The sequence below is a fragment of the Vicugna pacos genome, chromosome 10 (genome assembly GCF_048564905.1).
Source record: "Vicugna pacos chromosome 10, VicPac4, whole genome shotgun sequence".
Taxonomy (NCBI): domain Eukaryota; kingdom Metazoa; phylum Chordata; class Mammalia; order Artiodactyla; family Camelidae; genus Vicugna; species Vicugna pacos.
The window spans coordinates 66,567,000-66,589,532 of record NC_132996.1 but is presented as its reverse complement, the minus strand read 5'-3'; the positions used below and the strand labels follow the sequence as shown (position 1 = coordinate 66,589,532).

Below are 22,533 nucleotides of genomic sequence, written 5' to 3'. Positions count from 1 at the left end.
GCCTCTGGGCATATTTTATCAATCCCTGCCTCTCTCCCAGAGACTCCCCCCACCCCAAAGGAGATGATGCCATAAATGCTCTGTAATATAAACTCCATGAATTCAGATATTTTTAACGTTTCCCAGTCTAGAACAGTCTGGCTCATAGTCAGTGCTCAATCAGTATTTGTTGAATGAACCTCCTCTTGTTGAAGGAATCACAGCTGGTAAAATCCATCCAAACCTGATAAACATATGATGGGGCAGGCAGACATTTTTAAAGCTAACATTTCTAAAGATTTAATTTTTAATTACACCATACAGCAATTCTTTTTTAATAAACAATTCAAACAAGGGACGTTCTCTTTTTCCCAAGCCCAATTGTACACACTCTTGAGTGCTCTCTGCCGCCATCATCATGGCATGCTCCCTGCACACTTTGCTCAAAGCTTTGGACATATCTGTATTGTAATCTAGTTGTTTATATCTGTATAGTAACCCAGACATCTATAGTTTGGTGGGTTAAAAGCACACAAATAAGACCATACCATGTTGTTTTGCAATTTGCTTTTTTTCCCTTAACAATGTGTTTTGGAGATGTTCCATGTAGGTCAATACAGATCTGTTTCATTCTCCTTCACTGTTGTGAAATATTGCATAGCCTAAATGAAGTATCGTATGTTGTATGTTGTTTTCTGTGTCTGCAAACATCACAGTACATGCCACTTTGAGCACATGTACAAGGCTTTCAATCGGATACTTAGTGATGGAAGTGCTGGGTGAAAGAGCATGCGCACTGAGCATTTTACTAGCTGCTCCCAGTTGCCTTCGCCAAAGGCTGTATCCGTGTACATTCTGGGTGTGAAAGTCCCTGGTTTCTCCATACCCTTATTTTTTTTTCCTTCTCTTCCTAGGATTTTTTTCCTTGTCTTTTTTTCTTTTAATTGAAGTGTAGTTAGTCAGTTTACAAGGTTGAGTCAACCTTATTGGTTTTTATTGAGCTCTTTTATTGTATTTTATTTTTTACCAATCTGTTGGTCAAAAAACCTGATCTCATTGTTAGAATAAAAATTTCAGGATGGGGAGAAGGTATAGTTCAGTGGTAGAGCACATGCTTAACATGCATGAGGTCCTGGGTTCAGTCCTCAGTATCTCCATTTAAAAAAAAAAGTAAATAAATAACCTAATTACCTTCCTCCCCCACCTCAAAACAAACAAACAAAAATGTAATAACAAAAGTGAAAATGAAATTTTAAAAAATTTCAGTCCAATCTTCTTGGCCAGGAAATTGTGATTCACATGAGTTAACATAGTCACATATAGTAATAATACTATTTAACCATTATGTGCTTTGTTACCTAGTAACTAGCCAGGGCTGTATCCTTTTGCATGGGAATATAGTTATGTATCAGTTTTCTCCACACTTTCACTGTGACTTGTAGATGTAAAACACCAGGTCTGGGGTCTTGGAGAGCCTTGGGGGAATGCCGCCCCTCCACCTTTCCCCTGTGTATCCTCTCTTCTCTGGAGTGGATCCAGAGTTCTTTGGCCACAGCCTGCCCTTCCTCCACATCCTTTCCTGCCACACAGTGGTCATGTCCTGGAATGACAACGCCAATTGTCCAGTCTCACCTAAAGGTGCGTTCTCTGCTCCCTGCCTCTGGGTTTCTCCTTTGATCAGCGCAGAACACATCAGCAGAAGGCGTTGGTTTTGTCCCTTGCTTGGCTTAGATGATATCACCTCATCTTCTGGTACATTAGAAGCTATACCACTGGCTGGATCCTGCCTTAATCTTTTCCAAGCTCATGCATCATGTAGTACAATGTTTTCCACAAAGAAGTAGATTTGAAAAGGAAAACTTTGAGCCTTTAATTTTTAACACTGTTTAATATCCTAACTCTTACTCTTCTTGGTCTCCATCTCTATATCATGTTCTTTCTTCTATTTTTCTGAACCTTTGTATTCAGGAAAACACCAAAATGATGGCTGTGGAAGGATTTTTATCCCTGAAATTTTTCTCTGGGCATGGCTCTCTGTTACTAAAATACAGCTTAGAATCATTTAGTGCCTTAATATTAATCTCCGGGGATTGAATTGGAATTGTTGCTTAGTATGGCTGGATTTAATAATGGCTTCCTCATGAAGTTTGCATTTTTAAAGGGAGCGTAGGATTTTAAGGCAGTGCGACTTGTTTTGATGGTTTCAGATTAATTTCATATTTGTGTCAAAAAAACTATTTGCTTGATGATTTGTTTCTTTTCTAAATTAAATTGGAACTGAATTTGTTTCCTACCTCTTTATCTAATCCCACTATTACAGAATCTTTGTTTTGCTGATTTAGTAACATTACTCTGTTATTTCTCAAGCACTCTAGTTTTGGCTACAAGTTATGCCAACAGGACACTGAGAGGCAATCTATCTAATTAGCTAAGAACCATACTTCCTTCAGGATGACTTCTTATTTTGGATATTCTGGTAACTTAGCCTTGGACTTTTTTTCTCTCTCATATTTTCTAGTATATGCTGTAAAACATGAATGAATAGTTTAATGATTTTGAGCATGGTTTGTGAGCTGGATAGCCTGGGTTCTAATCTCCACTCTGCCACTTCCTAGCCGTACAATCTTGGGCAAATTACTTAAGTTATCTGTGCCTCAATTTTCGTGTCATGTGCTGATAAAGAAATACAAGTGTCATTGGGTTGAAAGAATCTATTTTCCTTCCTTCCTTCCTTCCTTCCTTCCTTCCTTCCTTCCTTCCTTCCTTCCTTCCTTCCTTCCTTCCTTCCTTCCTTCGTCAGTCATCTCTCCAAGCCACAGACATTTCCAGAGTGCCTGGGACACTGTGCTAGGCTCTACAAACAGGGATACAAGACAAATAATCCATGGCCCCAGCCCTTAGGAAAGTCTAACGAGGGATTTGCTTATTACTTATGGTGAGACTAGACCATCGGTAAGAAGAAAGCATGAATAAGAAAATTCACCAATTTGAAGTTGAAAATCCAGGCTCGTTCCATTCATCAACCTCTAAATTACTTTCTCCTGAGAAGGAGTAATTTCTTGGGATGATGGTCAACTTGAGCAAACACACGAAAACAATAGCCTGTTAAAGCTATTGCTAGTAACCGTGTCCTCCACGAACTGGCTTCCATGTTGCTGCTGGACAGGACTCTGGCATTGGCCAGGGAATCCTGTGCCCAGGTGGGCTTTCCTTCCCAGTGGGACCTCTCCTCCAAGATGGTGATGGCTCCTGCATTGGAGATCTACCACATCCTTCTTTCTACATATTCTTCGCTTGACGGCCTCTCGTTCCTGGGTGTTGAGTTGCACCTTAGCTCTTTTCTTCTACTGCTGCAAAATCCTTGCGGACAAGTACTGGGTCTGCTAAACTGGTGAACCTGAAATGGTGTTGTCCCCTTTGTATAAGGGTCACCGGACTTTCACAGAGGATGTCTTTCAGCTGGTGCCAGCTCCCATCTTAAGATCCTATTGTCTCTTCTACAGGCAGAGCTTCCTAGTGAGGGTAGACTGGACTGGGATGCAGTGGGGCCTAAAGGTGGGGCCTCTGGTTTTTCATATACCTGTGGTAGGCATTTGAGGAATCTTAATTGATTAGATGATTTGCTGTGCGACCTGGTAACAATCCTTGTCCTTGTTGTTAGAACACACCACAGCCATCAGCCCTGGAATGCAGAGACCAGAATAAACCCGAGGAAGCCACCAGCCAAGCCCAGGCAGTGTCAGGCTCCACCCCAAACACAGGTGAGAGAAGGTGGTGGGACTGAAATAATGATAACCTTAATTGTAATGATGGTACCTCCATCCAGACATGAGGTTCACCGAAACTTTTACAGATGACCACGCCTTCCTGGGCCAGAAGTCACACTCAGGAAGGAGCTGGTTCAGGATGCCAGGGCCCAGCCCTTCCCTCTCTAGGACCTAGAAATTCAAATCCTCTTTTTCTCTGAGCTGTTTGAAAGGCCTACGGAAAATGCACTAAAGAAGAATAACTGACTCTTTCCAAACGATTCTTCGGGGTTTCTTTGTACGGAGGGCTGTTAACATTTGTGGCATACATATGTGGGCCATTTCCATGCTTTTAGGACAGCATCTGTGAAATTCAAGTTCGGGGTGGGGCGGAGCCCAGAGACTTAGAGCTTCAGGGTTAGTATATCTACTTCTAGTGAAGCTTCAACAGTGTTTAGAAAAAAGTATTTTTGATCCTGTAAAGCAAATGCTTTTCTAGGCTTCCAGAGGGGAGACACCCACACGAAGAGGGAGATGAGAGGGAGAAGAAACAGGGCATGGGAGTCCTGGGCATAGGGAGCTCAGTTTGGGCCATAGGCAGGTTTGGGGCGGGCAGGACCATTAAGCTGTATTTCAGACAGTTGCAAACATTTATAAATCAGGAGATTTCATAAAGAAAATTAAAAATGTGTTCAAGAGGAACAGTCCATCCTCTCTTAAAATGTTGAAATCGTCACCCAGCCTGTATTCCACGTGGCACCATCAGCTCCACTGGGGAGCTGGAGCTTCTTGTCCCTCCGCCCTGCAGACGCCCCCTCCTTCTGGGCGTTGGCCTTGGCTCCCAAGGTGAATCCCTCCAGGGGTTCTGTGTATCCCCTTCCTTAACCCCCATCTGTCACCCCTACTCTTCCGGGCACTCCACCTCTATCCTGGCATCTCCTTTTGGCAAGTAAATCTGCGCATGCCCCTCCCCCTTTAAAGAAACTCTCCTCCACCCCTCCCCCATCTTGCTGTGGTATTGTCCCTGTAAAACCAACCTGCTTGAAAGGGCCACCTGCTTTTTCCCTCACTTCTTCCTCCTGTCTCACTCACTCCAGTGCCCTACTCCCTCCCATGGGGCTTCCCTTGTCTCCACCCAGAGCTGTTCTCACCCATCCTTCATTCTGTCCAGGGCAGCCTCGGGGCGTTTGGTGCTGTGCCCCTCCCTCCTGGAACACTACCCTCTCCTCAACTCAGTGACCTCTTTTTCATCTGCACGGTTAGGACCACTTGGCCCTCCCTTCCCAGGACCCTTATGGCCTCTTCTCTACCCACAAGCTCACAAATGGTAGAATTTCTCAAGGACCTGTCCTGGGCTCTTCATTGTTCTTACTCTGGACTCTTTGGGCAACCTCTCGGGGCCACTGATTCTCAAGCCTGCCTTCCAGAGCTGGGCCCACCTCTGCCTCTCCTCCCCCTGCTAACCCGATCATCTCTGTAACCATCTGGTTGCCACATTAGTCACCCTCCTCCTTGGCATCCCTGACATCTTTGGTTTTCATTATTTACTGCCGTCACCTCCTAACTGGCCTGCCTCCCTTAGATCTTTTCCTCCACGGACGGACAGAGTGAGCTTTAAGGAGAGGCCAGTCTAAAATAAAAATCATATCGTGTTACTCCCCTGCTTAAAATTCTTCAGTGGCTCCTCTTGGCTTTCAGGATGAAGTTCACATCCTTGGCTTAGCATCCAAGGCTGCCGTGACCCACTTCATCTCAGCGCCCACGGCTTCCTGTGTGCACCTTTCACCCTAGGCATATCAAAGTGCTTGCAGTACCGAATTCAGGATGCTGGTCCCTGCTTCTGTCCTCACAGTGTTCCTCCACAATCCTTCTGCCCCCTGTTTCACTGGGCCTTTGAGTCACCACCCCAGGCTTACTGAGCCTCCAGGTATGGGCTCAGTGCCCCGTCTGTGTGCCCTCCCATGGTGCTGGGCACCCCTGTTTCAGCTCCCACAGTGCTGGGTTTCTGCTAGCCTTCACATCCACTGAGGACTCAGGAAGGTCCCCAGCATGCCTGGCACATAAAATAGAGAGATGATGGCATGAACTTCTGGCTGGCTTCACCACACTCCCACGCCTGCATCCTCCTCTCTTGCCCTTTAGGGAGCAGATTCCAGCTTCTCACAGTGTTTGTTTCCAGCACAGTGCTTTTTTCTTGTACGATGTGTGTTGACATTTATTAAGTGTCTTTTGAGATTTAAAGATGATTGGGATTTGACCCCCTTTCCCCAAAGGGGGATTATTCACTGGATACATAATATTTATATCTTCTATGAGCATTTTTCAAGAGCCAACACGGAAGGAGGTAGGTTAAAGCAGTCAGGCACAGGGGTTCACATAAAGTCTGCAGAGCTAGAAGAACTGGCAGTGGCTTTTCATCTTCACGTGCTTTGGTTTAAACTGCAGGAGAAAGATTATAGCTATCTTGGCTGGGAACTCATCTCCCAGCCAGGTCACAGGTCTTTTTCCCTGATCATGAACGTTTCTTTAGAAACCTGCTTGCATCTCTTATTTTCATGGGCTTTGAAGCTGGAATTTCATGTAAACATGACTTTGCCAGAAATGAACTCTTCCTGCCCCTGTCAGTGGCCTCCAGCTTTCTCTAAATCAACTTCTCAAGAGGATTCTGCCGTTTCCCTGAATAGTTAAAAACAGATCAGAGCTTGGGTTGGCTTTCTTACAGCAATGCTGTAAGCATGTCAGCTGTTGTCATGAAGAGTCATTTGGGTACAGAAGTGGAAAATCAGTGCATTTGATCAGAGAGCCATTGCTGGCTTTGGAGATAAGGCTGTGGGGCTTTTGAATTGAGTCATCTGTCTGGTCACACCATGTCTTAAATGCTCAAGAGGGTTCTGAAGGATGAAACGCTGGAAAGTTGAAGTTATAACGGTCAACCCCAAAGTCACGATGTTGCTTGTCACACTGTTTGGTGCTGAGCGCTGCGTAGCCTAGTAGTTGAGAGTTCTACTCTGAAACCGGACTGCTGGGATTTGAATCTGGTTTCTGCTACTCTAACCTTGGGCAAGTTCTAGTTTCCCTATTTGTGAAATCAGGATGATCAGAGAAATTGCCTTAGGTGGTGCTTGGGAGGATTAAGCCAGTGAGTAGCTGTGCGGTGCTTGGACACAGTTAGTGCTCAGTACTCTGAGTTCTTGTAATTACGCCCTTTTATCAGCTTCACGTGGGACTGTTAAGCGAGATGATGACTTTCTTTAGGTCACCAAAGCTGTCATCAGACCTGACCACCGTTGCTGGTCCACAGCGTCCCCGCTCTTGATGTTTGTTTCAGTCCTCTTTGCTCACTTTGCTTCTCTGACCATCTTATTCCAGTCCTGTCTCTTTCATACAGTCCTTTCTGCCTGGAATAGGCTTCAGTTTCACCTCTTTCCCACCCTCAGTGCTCTGCCTCTCCTGATGCTGAAGTCCTTTTGGTGGAATGGGTACCAATACTCTTCATTCACTGCTAACCACGCGGCAACTGTAGAATGATTTTTTAAAAAATTTGAGTTTGTATTTATAAATGTCCAAAGCTTTATAGAGCCCTTGCCAGTGGACTAACCTGTGAGAGTGCCATCTATTTTTTAAAAGTTGTAAACTATGCGTAAGATTTACCGTTTTAGCCATTTTTAGGTGTACAGTTCAGTGGCATGAAGTACATTCACGTTGTTGTGCAAACATCACCACTCTCTGACCCCAGAACATTTTCACCGTCCCAAACAGAAGCTCTGTACCCATGAAACAATGACTCCCCCTGCCACCTCCATCCAGTTCCTGACAACCACAATTCTGTCTTCTGTCTCTGTGGATTTAACTACTTTAGATCTCTTGTGCTGGTGGAATCATACATTGGTCCTTTGGCGGCTGGCTTACTTCACTTAGCATAGTGTCTCCAAGGTCCATCCATGTTGTAGCCTGTGTCAGAATTTCCTTTCTTTTAAAGGCTGACTTGTATGTATTTTTTTGTTTTTTTTTTGGGGGGGGTGGAATTAGGTTTATTTATTTACTTATTTATTTTGATGGAGGTACTGGGGATTGAGCGCAGGACCTTGTGCATGCTAAGCATATACTACCGCTGAGCCATACCCACCCCAATTGTATGTATATGCCATGTTGGGCTTATCCACTAATCTGTTGATGGACATTTGAGTTGTGTCCACTTTTTGGCTATTCCGAATGATGCTGCCATGAAATTGGTCTACATGTATCTGTGTGAGTCCTTGCTTACAATTCTTTGGGTGCATTGGATATATTGGGTATTCCCAGTGGTGGAGTGGCTGAAGCATGTGGTTGACTTAGAAAAGGGTGACTTCATAAATCTAGAACAGAGCTTGAACACCTGGTGGGAAAATCCTCTCTTTACCTCCCTCCTCAACCCTCCCCTGACCCCCGTCCCTCCCACAGACTCTATCTCCATGAATGTCAACTTTACCCTCAGGTTTTTCAGGCTAAAACTGGTGTCATCCCGGACTTCTCTCATTCTTTTACATCCTACGTTTAGAGGATAAGGAATTCCCATTTGCTCCATCTTCCATCTGCTGCCTGGTTCCAGGCCATCACACATCTCATCTGGAGTCTGGCAATTGTTTCCTAACTGATCTCCCTGTTTCAGGCTTGGTCTTGTTCTGGTCTCCTCTGAGCACAGAAATAGGCTCAACCCTTTAAAACCTTTAATAATGTCTTCATTCCTCACTCAGGACCTTCCATCATCTCACTTCCCATCTCACTTGAGGCAAAATTCAAGTGCTTGCAAATGTCTCTTGGCCCTCACTGCCCTTCTGACCCCCACCTTCCCTCCCACAGGGAGTTCAGGCTACAAGTGTCCCCCTGCCCTTCCACCTCAGGGCTTTTGTGTTTGTGGAGAACTATGCCTGGAATGTTCTTCCCTTGAAAAACTCTCCTCCCTCCAGTGTCACCTGTCCGGAGAGCCCTTCTCTGACACCTTAAGTAAAGTGATAAGCCCTCATTCTCCAGGCTCCAGGCACCCCGTGCCTTTTACCCACTTACTTACTGCTCTCTGACATGTATTCATTCCCTAATTTGTTCATTCCCTTCCTCATCACTAGAATGTAAGCTTCATGATGTCAGGAGCTTTGTTTGGTTTCCTGTCTTATCCTCAGTGCCTCGAACAGTGCCAGGCATGTACTTGGTGCTTAGTATCTGTTGAATGAATGGATGGGTGGTGCTTTGAGGTCCCCACCCTAACAGCCCACGGATATTCCTAGTCTCTGACAGCTGTGTACAAGTATCGAGGTCCCACTGCTCTCAGGCCCCAGTCTTAACCTTATTAAAAAGATACATGCACCCCAAGGTTCATAGCAGCATTATTTACCTTTGCCAAGATACGGATGCAACCTGAGTGTCTATCAACAGATGAATAGATAAAGTTGTGGTATATATACACACAATGGAATATTACTCAGCCATAAAAGGATGAAATTTTGCCATTTGCAGCAACATAGATGGGATTGGAGGGCATTATGCAAAGTGAAATAAGTCAGACAAAGACAAATATTGGATGATATTACTTATATGTGGAATCTAAAAAATGTGACAAACTAATGAATATAACAAAAAAGAAGCAGACTCACAGATACAGAGAAAAACCTAGTGGTTACCAGTGCGGAGGGAGGGGTTGCCTATAGGGGTGGGGGAGTGGGAGGTACAGACTATTGGGTGTAAGAGAGGCTCAGGGATGTATTGTACAATACGGGGAATATGGCCAATATTTTGTAATAGTTGTAAATGGAAAGTAACCTTTAAAAATTGTGTGTGTGTGTATATATATATATTAATATATGTATATAAAAGGAAACAAATGGGTTGATCAGCACTTGCAGCTCCCTTTAGCCTTAGTGGTTCTTGTAAATGCCCTGATTGCTGCACAGATTTATCCTAAAACAAATAGCCCTTCAAAGACCTGTGCCATGTTCGGTGTTCCCCAAACTGGGCTCTGTGGGTATCTTCTCAACAGCTCAAGTTTTTACACAAATCAAATTTTGTTGTTACATTTTGATGACAATCAAAAGAAAAAAAAAAAGAATGGAAATGAATGCTTGGTCTTTTGACAACAGCCGAGGTCTTTTACAGCCGAGGAGGGTCGTCTAGGTGGTTCCAGTGTGGTGTCTGCATTTGTGTGTGTGGCATCCATTGGTACCCAGGGGCCCCCGAAGTGATGATCTTTAACTCTTTGTTGTTTAAACTGGGGTCACTGGCTCGTGGATGTGTTCTTGCAAATCCATGATAATATTTTTCCCCTGTAAATGTGTCTGAATGAGAAGCAGTCAGATAACATAGCTAATAACCATGAGCCACAGTGCAGGCTGCAATACACCAGCGAGACAGAAATCTTCCAGGCTCCAGGCTGCAATTCCACGTGGGTCTGAGTCACCCCGAGGCAACCGGGTATGAAGTAGAGACAAGAACACTGGTCTTAGAGTCAGGAGACTGGAGTTGGCACCAACCTCTATCTCTGAACTAACTATGCGGACCTGGGTTTGTCGACCCACTTTTCTGGGTTTCTTTCTTCCTCTATAAAACGAACCAGACAATCCCTAAGGTCTCTCCCAACTCTGACATTTTATTTTGTGAGGTCTGTTGGGAAGAAATGCCCATTTGGACACCAGGAAAGATACATGGTTGGTACCAAACCTAGAGCACTGGCTGTGGGGGTAATAGTGACATTTACTGAGCAGTGTCCATTTTCTGAGGATTTTACCTAGACATCACGCCCCCATCTCAAACCTATTTACCCTGTTTGATTTTTCTTTATGTTCTTCTCCTATGCTTTTGTGGACTTCTATTTAGGTTATTTCTTATTATCTGTCTTCTCCTTAAAATTTTTCTTCCTCCTTCCAGTTTTATCGAGATATAATTGACATACAACATTGTATATCATTGTTTTGGGGGGTGGGGTGGGGAGGTAATTAGGTTTTATTTATTTTTGATGGGGTACTGGGGATTGAATCTAGGACCTCATGCTTGCTAACCACACAATTTACCACTGAACTATACCCCCGCTTCTGTCTTCTTCTAAAGGTAAACTCTATAAGGGGGAGATTTTTTTGGCATTCAGACTATGCCCCGGTGCCTTGAAACTGTGTCTATCACATAATAAGCACCTGATCAACATTTTCTGGATGGAATCATGATCTGGGCACCCCCTCTGCTTGGGGTCTTGTGCAAAATGCTTTACACTTTAATCAATAAGTACTTGAAGTACATATTATTATTTGCCTTGTGCCATGGCTGAGAAAATGGAAGCTTCACAAAAATTGGGTAACTTGCCTGTAAGTGTCAGAGCTGGAACTTGAACCTGGGTCAGTTGCATACCTTGCCATATTCATCCTTAGCTTTGGCACTTCTCAGCCAGGAGGGCTCTAGTACCAAATGAACCAGGGAACAAATGGGTTATATTTTGGCTCTTTCCACGCCCCACCCTCTCATTTATTAAAGAGATTATCCTTTCCCCATTGTAAATTCTTGGCTCCTTTGTTGTTAATTAACCATAAATGCATGGTTTTATTTCTGGGTTGTTTATTCTGTTCCATTGAGCTATGTATCTGTTTTTTTTCTTTTAATTTTTAAATTTAGTTTTGTTTTGGGGAGTAGGTAATTAGGTTTATTTATTTACTTATTTATTATAGTGGAGGTACTGGGGATTGAACCTGGGACCTCATGCATACCAAGCATGCACTATACCACTGAGCTATACCCTCCCCACTGTGTGTTTCTTTTATGCCAGTGCTGTACTGTTTTGATGATTATAGCTTTGTCATATCATTTGAAATCAGGACATGTGATGCCTCCAGCTTTGTTCTTCTTTCTTAAGGTTGCTTTGGTTATTCAGGGACTTCTGTGATTCCATACAAATGTTACGATTGTTTTTTTCTGTTTCTGTGAAAAATGCCTCTGGAATTTTGAGAGGGATTGCATTAAATTTGTAGAATGCTTTGGGTAGTAAGGATGGAAATCAAATTCTCAGAGTCCTCCTTGACTGCCTTTGCTTGCTCTGTGTAGAACACTCACTTTGCAAAATTTCAGAACTGGGTGGTTTGTTAGCTCTCCTGTGGTTCCACCAGTCCCTTCATTTTAAAGCTGAAGAAACAGAGACTCAAAAGAGTTGACTGTCATATAACTCCATATTGTCCGAAACTATGAATTGACTAATTCATGAGCCTTCAGTGGTCTGGGTGGTAGACCAGAAGGCCCTTGACAGGAGTGCTGGGAGCCTGCACAGTGTCAGGGACCCACCACACCCTGATACCATCATCATCTAGTGTCCTCTTGGGCCCTGGGCCTTCGGAATCTTCTGCTACTTAAGCCCTGTTCAGTTTCATGGGGAGCAGGTGCTGGCTGAGGGCTTGCCTCTGATCACGCCACTCTCCAGACACCACTTATTAAAAAAATTGAAATATAGTCCACTTACAATGTTGTGTTAATAGCTGGGGTATGGCATAGTGATCCAGTCATATATATGTATATATTCCTTCTCATATTCTTTTTCATTATAGGCCATTACAAGGTATTGAATACAGTTCCCTGTGTTACACAATAGGACCTTGTTTATTTTATATGTAGTAATTAGTATCTACAAATTTCAAACTCCTAATTTATCCCTTCTCATCCTCTTTCCTCCCTGGTAACCATAAGTTTGTTTTCTATGTCTGTGAATCTCTTTCTGTTTTGTAAATGAGTTCATTTGTGTTTTTTTTTAGAATCCCCATATAAATGATATTATATGATATTTTTCTTTCTCTTTCTGGCTTACTTAGTATGACAATCTCCAGGTTCATCCATGTTGCTGCCAATGGTGTTATTTTATTCTTTTTATGGCTGAGTAGTACTCCATTGTATATGAACACCACAACTTCTTTATCCAGTCATCTGTCGATGGACATTTAGGTTGCTTCCATGTCATAAATAGTGCAGATAGCACTTTTTGATGTGAAAACCATGTCTTTCAAAATGCTATCTTTTTGGCATTCATATGCACCAGGAAGATAGCTTTCAGGACCATTCTGTGGGCACTTTCGTATCTTTCTGTTCCTGACAGTTTGTCTCCATCTTTTTCCTCCTAGGTCTCTTAGGGGTTAAATGCTACCAGGAAGGAGCAGGGCAAGTTCTCCCTCTTATGCTGCATGTTAGGAATGAGGAGTATTTTAAGTTCATGAATAAACTATTGCTTACTGATGTTCTGATCACAGATAAAATTTTCTTGCTCTTATTTGTTACACATGAAATCACAGCAAACAGTACAAGACTGATTGTAATTAAGTGCTTGAGTGATGTGGGCTCTGTTATACCAGGTGTAGAAATTCAGGGGAAAGAGTACTGGAAGGGGATGGAATAATCACGTAAATAAAAAATGAAACAAGAACTAACCCTTATCAAGTGCTTTCTATGTGTCAGGCACGACACACTTTTTATAACTTAGCTCACTTAATCCTCACAATACCCTGTGAACCCTGCGCATCCCCATTTTATAGTGGAGGAATCTGAGCACAGGAAGATTAAATAATTTGCCCAAAGTCGTAAGAGCTGGAATGGCAAAGCCAGGAATTGAATCCAGACTGCCAGCCTCCAGAGTCTTTTCTCTTCAATACGGCACCCAATGGCCTTGATGAAGGCTTCGTGAAGGAGATGAGACCTGAGCTGGGCCTTGAAGAAGGAAAGATCCGACAGCACGGGGACAATTCTGAGTGATGGCCCAGGGATGGAGTGGGCGTGGCAGACCCCGACAGGAAAGAAGAGGCTGGCCTCTCGCAGCAGTGGGCACGTACTGGGGAGCAGGGGGGAAGATGGCAGGCCAGTAGGGTGGGGACAGATGGTAAAACACCTTAGGCAGAGGGTTTAGACTTGCTCTGGAAGGACATAGCCTTTGAAGAGAGTTGAAGGCAACTGGCTTGAAGCAGGGGCTTGGGGAGGTTTTGGGGTGGAGGTGGTAGGTCTGAGGGTAGGAGGTGTAGAGGCAGGAACCAGACACTGGAGGGTGGAGCCTAGAATGGTGGGAGAGGAGAAGAGGGGAGAGGAGTCACAGAAGGATCAGCAGGTGGGGGAGGGACTGGACGGCCAGTTGGCCCTGAGAGTCTGAGTCTGGCGAGAGTGACAAAGTTGGCCCCACGGGCTGAGAGTGTACCTCTTGTGGGCTTACATTGGTATCACAAGGGGATGAGTCCAAGGAAGTAAACACTTACGACATATTCAGGTTATTTGTCATAATCTCTCACCTGTCTGGGTGTCCTGCTAAGATAGATTTTTGTCTGTTGATTGTTGTGTGAGTCAGGGTTCGAGCAGAGAAGCAGAACTCCTATGAGCCACGAGAGTCAGGGGTTTGTCCTCGGGGTCAGGGCTCCTGTGCTGGTGGGGCTGGTTCTGTGGTCTGTGTAAGGTGTTGTCTTTGTGGCTCAGCAGGGCAAGCTCGGGAGGGAAGATGGACACGGGCTGGGGAAGACGAGGGACAGACTGGAACAGCTCTCACCACCAGTGATTTCCATGATCCTGTGGCCCGTGCCCCAGAGCCACACACACCTGATCCAGGAGCTGGAGGAGCTGTGGGCCCAGCGGCCGCCCCACGCCAGCAAGTGGGCGTGAGCTGCCCCGCATCTGCCCTGCTCCACCTTCAGAGCATAAGAGGGCCACGCTTCATCTGCATCCTCCAAGTCTTGCTCACATTTCTCTCTGTGGCCACTCCGCCCCCGGACCCCACAGGGAGGAGAGTTCTGGAAATTCCACATATATAGCAGATTCATTTTTCTTTAATACTTCTCTTTTCCTCCTCAACAATTTGATGTAAAGGGCTTCTATGGAGGCAATGTAAACTTTCTTATTGGATCGGTTGGAGCAAAACATCGTATCTGAGGATCGCCCATCCTCCTCACAAGGTCTGAGTACATCTTGCCTCTTCTCTAAACTTCCTGAAGTTTCATTTGTGCCTCTTATGTCAGTGGCACGTGGCTTCCCACAGCTGCATCTTCTGTGCTGGTTTGCTGGGGCCGCCATGACAAAGCATTATTGACCAGGAGGCTGAACAACAGAGATGTGTTTTTTTCACAGTTCTGGAGGCTAGAAGTCCAAGATCGAGGGGTGGCAGGCTTGGTTTCTTGAGACCCCTCTCCCTGGCTTATAAATGATGGTCTTCTCTGTCTCCACATGGTCTTCTGTTTGTAACTATCTGAGTCCTCATTTTCTCTTGTCATAAGGATACCGGTCGTATTGGGTTATTCCCACCCTAATGACTTGATTTTAACTTAACTACTTTTTTAAAGACCATCTTCAAATACAGTCACGTTCTGAGGTACTGGAGGTACTTCAAATACGAATTCGGTGAGGAGGGGGCCCCAGTTCGGCCCATACCACCTTCCTTTTCCTCCAAGGCCCCCAGGGTGAAGGGTCAGCCCAGCGACTGTTACTCACGGAAGGCAACCTCTGGGCTTTTCTGAGAAGGCTGGGGGCTTTATTTGCTGAGGCCTGGTTTCCTGTGCAGGGTCGTCCTCGCCCAGGCAAGGAGCACCTCTCCACGTACGCATTCCAAGTTGGTCAGATCAGAAAGCAGCAGATCCAGGGGGATTTTTTTTTTTTTAAACTGTGTGCAGAATTCCTGGCATAGCAGAGAGTTCAGGAAGGAAGGCCCTGTTTGGGGACAGAGGTCAAGCCTTTGGAGTTCAGGGCCTCTGAGAAAGGACTTGGCCCTCCTCTGCTAATCCAGGTTTGCTCGGTTAGTGTCTGAACTGATGTACCTAGAATGATCGCACTGAGGCACAACCAATGATTTAACGTAACCCCTGAGCTCGGTTTTCTCCCATCCCTAGAGTATCAGTCGCTAGGGGATTGAGAAAGGAGAGGAGAGGCAAGACTGGCAAAAGGGAAGGAAGGTTTATAGTTCTCATGGTCCAGGACAGCTGGTCACAGGGTCCAGCCTGCTCCCCCAGCGGGCACCAGAGAGCCGCCTGCTTGGCAGGAAGTGGGGGTCCGGGCGAGGCTTCCCAAGCCCTGCCCACTGCCTTCCTGCTGGAAATGGGGAGAGAAAGGGGTGAGAGCCTTCTACAGCTCTGACAGAATCAAGCCACAAAGGCATCTGGAATCTTAACTCCCTCTCCTCTGGATTCCAGCTCCCTGGTACCCGCCAAATTTACCATCACTCCCCTTTTTAAAAAATTTTTAAATTGAAGTAGTTGATTTCCAATGTTAGTTTCAGGTGTACAGTGATGCGATTCCGTTATACAGATACATGCATGTCGATACTTCCTTTTCAGATGCTTTCCTATTATATCTTCTTACTAGAGATTGAATATAGTTCCCTGTGCTGTACACGAGGTGCCATTCCTTTTTATTGAAGTGAAAAATACTTTCTTGAGGCGAAAAATGCGAGAGATGAATATTTCCAGGACCACATTGGAAAACTTTCAAGAATCGTTTCACAGGCAAAACAGGGAACAGGACGAGACTGCCTGCTGGGTCGGGTCACCCACTTGGAGAGCTGGTTCGAGAAAGAGAACATTGGTTTCATGCTAGGGCTTCAGGCAGAGGAGGAAGGGAGTTGGAGGGGTTGGGCTGGAGGGCTAGGGGCCTGGCACACGTCCAGGGTGTCCTCCTGGCACGTGACAGGCCCTTCGGGAGACATCTTAATACAGCGATCAAGAGCACCTGGCAGCCTTCCAACCGTCTTGTGCCCAAGACAGAAACGCTTGCCTGACAAAACTGTTTAGGTAATTTCTAAGCACATTTACCACTTTCCAGACCCCAAGCAATGCAAGTAAATGGATTTCTCAAAAAAAAAAGTATTAAAACGTCCAACTCTCTTCTTACAGTAAGCGCTGAAGTAGGCGCACTTTGTGATCTTAACTGTCGATGTGAGTGAAACCCTTTGATCCTGAAAGGCCTGGGAGGTATTATTTTAGAGTGATTTTTTGTACTGGTGTAGACTTTCTTCTTTTCTAAACACGGCTAGGGGTGGTCCATTTGGGAAAGTAAAGGAGAAGAGAAAAAGAAAAGAGGCCCCTTTCCACCAGTGCTCTCCTGAGGTCTAGAAAGTGGTTGAAAAGGCCCAAGTGAGAGCTGACTAAGTGCTCTGGGTCCGTTGGGGAGGCTTGGGGAGCACTGGCAGGGCCAGAGGGGTCCAGTTTTGGTGCAGGGAGTCCTTGGAGTGGGGGGAGCCAGCCCCACCCCTCCGGCCCCTGGGCTCTTGCTGAGAGGCATGGAATGTGTGTGCTGACCAGACCTGCCTGGTTGAGTCTATGGGAGGCACAAGCCATCCCAAGAAACCACAGGGAAGAGTGGGTGAAAAGATAAGGAAGCCGAATGCCTTGCAATCCTAGGATAACACTGTCTCCAGGAGAGAAGGATTCCCCAGAGCAGAGGCAAATGAAAAAGATTCCAAGCTGGTTCCCACCAGGCCTGGCTGCTGATTTCAGAGGACTCTGAGTAAAACGGTCTGATTGCCAGGCTTCCCTTTGCAGTGCCATACATCTCCCAGCCCTTAGCACCAGGCTTTTGTTCCTTCTGAAACACACTAGTAGCCTCTGGGCCTTTGCACATCTTAGTCCTTTGTGCAGGAATGCCCTGCCCCATCCCCCCAAAGCCAGTTAGCCCTTAGGATATGGGGCAGACTTCACCCCCTCAGGAAAGCCTTGATCTTGGGCTAGCTCCCCTTTTAAGCACTCAAATGTCTTCCTGCCCCCCCCCCAACTTGTCCTCCCCTTCTCTGGGTCTGGGGTGGGGGGAGGCTGGGGGAAACACTGACAGGGCCAAAGGGCTCCAGTTTTGGTATGAGGAGGCCTTGGGGGCCAGCCCCACCCCTCCCAGTCCCAGAGCTCTTGCTGAGAGGCATGGAATGTGTGTGCTGACCAGACCTGCCCGGCTGAGGCCTCAAAAAAGTCAGGAACCTCCTTACACTTTGCCAGGTGTTGATTCTGGCAGGTAACTCTCTGGAGGCGGGAGCAATTCCTGGTCCTCACGCTGAGGGTGCGTAAGAGCCACAGGGGAGCTGGTTAAAAACGTGGGTGTCCTGGTGCTGCTCCCAAGATATCGATTTTGTTATAGCATTAAAAAAATTGTGGTAAAATAGAATAGAAATTCTACCATTTTACCCATTTTAAGGGTATAGTTCAGTGGCATGAAGTACATTTGATTGCTGTGCAGCCATCACCACCATCCATCTCCAGAGCTCTGTCTTCCCAAAGTGAAACTCCATCCCCATCAAGCAACTCCCTCTTTCCCCTCCCCTAGCCCCTGGTGACCACTGTTCTTTCTGTCTCTGAATTTGACTACTCAAGGGATCTCTATAAGTGGAATCATGTAGTGTGTGTCCTTTTGGGTCTGGCTTATTTCAATGTCACAGTATTTTAAACAAGGGCCCCTGGCAATCCTCATGTAGGGGTCTGGACCTCGCTGAGGAATTCTGGCAGTGGTTGGGAGGAGGGGGAGGGGAAACGCCATCCTGGCACAGGCTTTGCTGGCTGAGTTTATACGGATGGGGGTGGGGGCTGGGATGAGTCAGAGTGTGGGCTGAGGCGGGAAAGGGGAGTTGAGGGTATGGAGACCCCGGGAGCCTGGGTGAGCAGTGGCTGTCTTCTGGCAGGTATTGCTTAAGGTGGGGTGTTGACCAAGGCGTCAGAGCTCAAGGGGGGAGGATGGGAGGGACAACTGTGTGGGCCGGTCAGTTCAGGGAAGGTCCATGAGCCATGGGTCACAGGCCAGGGTGAGGAGTCCACATGGGAAGGCCAGAATGGGGAAGGGGTCCGGGGTAGGGTGTGCGTGGTCCGCAGCCTGTGAGAGAAATCAGAAGGGCTGGTGGCCGAGAGCCACAAGGGCCAAGTCAAGGGGAGGCATCCACAAAGCAGGCCCCGGATCCGCTTCAGGTCTAGAGGTGAGTGGTGTAGACTGAGTGGGAAGGCGCTGCAGGGTTGGAAGATGTGGAAAAGGGGCCTGTGGGCACAGGAGAAGAAGGTGATAGGGAGTCAAGCCAGTGCCTCAACCAGGAGATTGCGCATCCTTCCTCTTGAGGAGATAGACTCCTGATCCCAGAGAGCTGTCAAGGGCCCTCAAGGGGCGTGGGAGTGGCAAGGAGACCACCTCTCTCCCACCTCAAGGAGCATGGCCTGACTGAGCCCTTCTCGATCTTTCCCTGCTGTCTCATCTCTCTTTATTCATGATCTTCCTTCTCTTCTGGGTGCCCTGTCTCCCCTAACTGCCGTGGAGCATGGAGGATGGAGGATGGAACAGAGAAGTGCACGCACTGCGCCTGCGCAAGCGTCTCACTCTCCCGCCCCGACTCCGCCCATCTCACCACGGGCTGCCCTGCCTCCGATTGGCTGCCTGACCGGGGCTGGTCTCCGCCCGTTTCTGTACCTCGTTTTCCCCGTTTATAATATTTATAGTTACAGTACCAACCGCATAGGTCTGTCGTAAGGATTAAATGAGGGAATTCATGTAAAGGGCTTAGAACAGTGCTTCTGTATAATGGATATAAATATCCATTATAGCTCAGAGGTTTCTGGTGGGGGTGTGACTTGTCCAACTGTTGTTTTGGTTTTTGTTTTTGTTGTTTTCATAGTAACACAAATAGAAACTGGGAAAGGAGGCAGAGGACCTGTAGCCGCAGGGTGTACAGATAGCATCGATAATGAGAGTGGGCGCTGGTGGGTGGTCTGTGCCAGCTTGCGCCCACATTGCGTCCTCTGCTGGATTTCAGCCTCTCTCTCTTTCTCTCTCTCTCTCAGCCGTTGGAGGATATAGCAAGCAAGAGGCCCTCTGCAAACCAGGAGGAGGGCTCTGGCCAGAACCCCTCCATGCTAGCACCCTGATCTCAGACTTCCAGCTTCCAGAACTGTGAGATAAAATTCTGTAGTCTAAGCCACCAGGTCTGTGGCATTTTTGTCATTGCAGCCTGAACCCACTAAGACACTAGGGATGGGGCTAAACATCCTACAATGCACAGGAAATTCTCCCACAACAAAGAAATACCCAAGGGCTAAATGTTGGAAGTGTCGCTTAGAGAAACTCTGCTCTAGGGTAGTTTAAATTGTGTTTACAGCCAGAAAGCACTCCTCCCGGGACTGATGGCTCCAGGGACTGACCCCTCCCTCTGTCCTCATCCCTACAGCTGCAAGAAGCTGAAGCTCTTGCCCGGAAGTTCTATAACTTGCAGCGGTGAGGCATCAAGGGTGTGGCCCCTTATCTTGTATTATCTATTTATCCTATTGAAATTCACCAGCTGGGTAAACACGAGATCATTGTGAACAGTTTGGCTGTTCAGAAGTTTTGTCTCCCTCGCCACCAAGAACAAAGGTGAGAGATAAAGGTTGGCAACAGATGATGATCTGATGCAAACGGTCATTCATGATGTTACTGACCTCACCCACCTGGGATGACCACCCATTGGACCCCTTAATCAGCATTCACGCCGCACTCTGCCTTTGTGACAAAGCCATTGGAGGACTGGATGAGTTTTAAACTTCTTAGGTTTTGTGGTTTTGGGGGCTAGGAAGCAGAGCTCTAGTTACAAGTGTATTCTCTAAACTCTGTGAAGTTTTTCCATGTACGTTTTGGTTTGTGATCTAGCACTTGTATGTGGATGAACTACGCTTTTCTGCTTTCCCCGTGTTGTCCGCTTTGCAAATGGTTTCACATGTCACCCTCTCTGTCCCTGACATCTCTCCCCTTCGTGGAATTACCTGTGCCTCCACAGCCCTTTATGCACCCCTCAACATAGCTCTCATTGCAATCTGGTTACATGAATATAATTCCAATATAATTAACATATCTCATATAAGTATCCCCAATGGAAGAAGATTCTGGAGGGGAGGGACCATGTGTTTTCTCTTCCCTTGAGCCCTTAGCACTGGGGTTGTGTCTGACCCCAGATCAGGCTGCCGAAGTGTCTGCTGAGCTGAGCTGAACTTCAGTGGAGTGAACTGTATGCAACAATATGATGGTGAAAATGACAAATTCGGGCCACTCTATATACGGAAGCAGTATACACTGCTGCAAGTTCTAGCAGGGAATGCTGGAAACTGCCCGAGGGAGCATCCATCTCTCTTTTCCAAACCAATTCCACCTTCTAGCCTGCTTTCCTCAGTGTCAACAGGCTTGAGTGTTTCAAGATGCATTTTTGGAATGCTGGGTGAGCTGTGGTAGAGACTAGAAACATCAGAGATTTAAGGTGTTTATTGGCTATGCTTTCTGATGAGATCACTGCAAAAGTTGGAATCGTAGAACATGTATTTTCTTTCGCAGAAATGCAAATATATTATTTTGAAGGCTATACTTTAAGTCTGTTGAACTAGGCTGCGAGGAAGGACCTAAGCTTTGCATAACCACCAAGTAAACCAGGTCTTTTAAAAGAAAAACTTGGGGACCATAACGAATAAACATAGGATTCATAATTAACAGGCCTGTTGTTTGTAAATAGTTTATCCCACATCATTTAAATGCTTCCTTATCTTAGTTATGCTATCAGTTTACTTAATAGCCTCTGCTTAAATGATCACAAATTTTCAATCAGGGACCTGTCTGAATTGAGAAGGTTTTATTTCATTCATTGATCTAACCAGTATTTATTGGATGCCTATAATGTTCCAGGCCCTGGGGAGAGCAATGAGCAAGACCAAGTCCTTGCCTTCTTGGAACATTCTAGTGAGGCCAGGCATGATGAGGGGTTGGCAGAAGAGGAGACAATATCTTGGCTGCGGAGCTGATGGAAACTGCTGATGAATCGAATAAGTGGGGGCGGGAGTGAGAGAGAAATGGAGGATGACGCCTAAGTTTTGGGCCTGAACAACTGACTGAATGGACTTACCATTTACTAAGTTAGGGGAAATGGGGGATGAGGGTCTGGGAAAGAAAAATTAGAAGTTTCCTTTTGGACGAGTTGAAATCCCTCCACCCCCGGAGGGTGGGCCTCAGATGGGAAGGGGTGGGGAAAGCTCATTCTTATTTAGAAGGACTTCCCCAGTTTAGCACTGGCTGTTCCAGGTTCAGGGAAAGCCCTGTTCTAAAATGGAAAATTCCACCTGCCAGGAATGCCCCCCAGTCCTGGGAAAACCAGGACAGCTGGTCACTGTCAGCAGAACGGCTTGAAGGGGAGTCAGAGGAGACGGACGGCTTGATGGAGTGAAGGCCTTGATGGTTCTTTCTGTTTTCTTGGTGACATAAGGGCCAGATCATGGACTGAGAGCAAAGACGGGGCGGGAGGATGGAGGCTGGACGAGAGCGGAAGTGTGGAGCAGTCATCTTGGAAAGGGGAGGGTCTTCCTAAGGAATGGAGCAGCACTTCCGGGCAGCCACTTGAAATCCGCGGTCATAAATGTAATGTGATCCCAGTCAGCGTGTGTGGGGTGTATACTCTGCACGAATCCAAGTGGCTAATACCCTGTTTTAATTAACTTGTTGGAATGTAAGGTGCTACTGTGCTATCCTGGGATACGGCAAAGATGGAAACACACTCCTGGTCTGTGGGACTTCGAGGTAAAACAGAGAGAAGCCAACTCTCCTGAGAGTAAATTAATGACATCTTCAACCTCGGCTTTGATTTCTGCCACTGTTCATGCTTACAGTGCAGACCCGGTCACGTAGCCCAAACCCTTTATTAACCACATCACCCTTTGGTTCATCTGCAGAAACCCCTCCGTGGCTTGCTTATACCCAACAGTTCTTTGCAATGAGCAACACAGTGATCTGCACAGCAACGATTTAACACTTGTTGGGTAAAGAGTCATTGCCAGGCTTGCCTCCACTGATCTTCATGTGAAAGGCGTTCAGCTGGATCTCCAGT

At 46.3% G+C, this 22,533-nt stretch overlaps 1 protein-coding gene across 3 annotated transcripts in view; it reads left to right on the top strand.

The window, feature by feature from the left end:
- Positions 1 to 22,533, top strand: part of AHNAK (AHNAK nucleoprotein) — a 90,303-nt gene that overhangs the window by 43,617 nt on the left and 24,153 nt on the right. For 2 of the 3 annotated variants that reach the window (XM_072970111.1, XM_015248372.3), the window contains exon 5: positions 3,641 to 3,740. In XM_072970111.1, the coding sequence (XP_072826212.1) occupies positions 3,641 to 3,740 (100 nt within the window). Of the gene's footprint in view, positions 1 to 3,640; positions 3,741 to 19,480; positions 19,590 to 22,533 lie in introns of all 3 variants that reach the window. The other variant, XM_072970109.1, reaches the window with a different exon arrangement.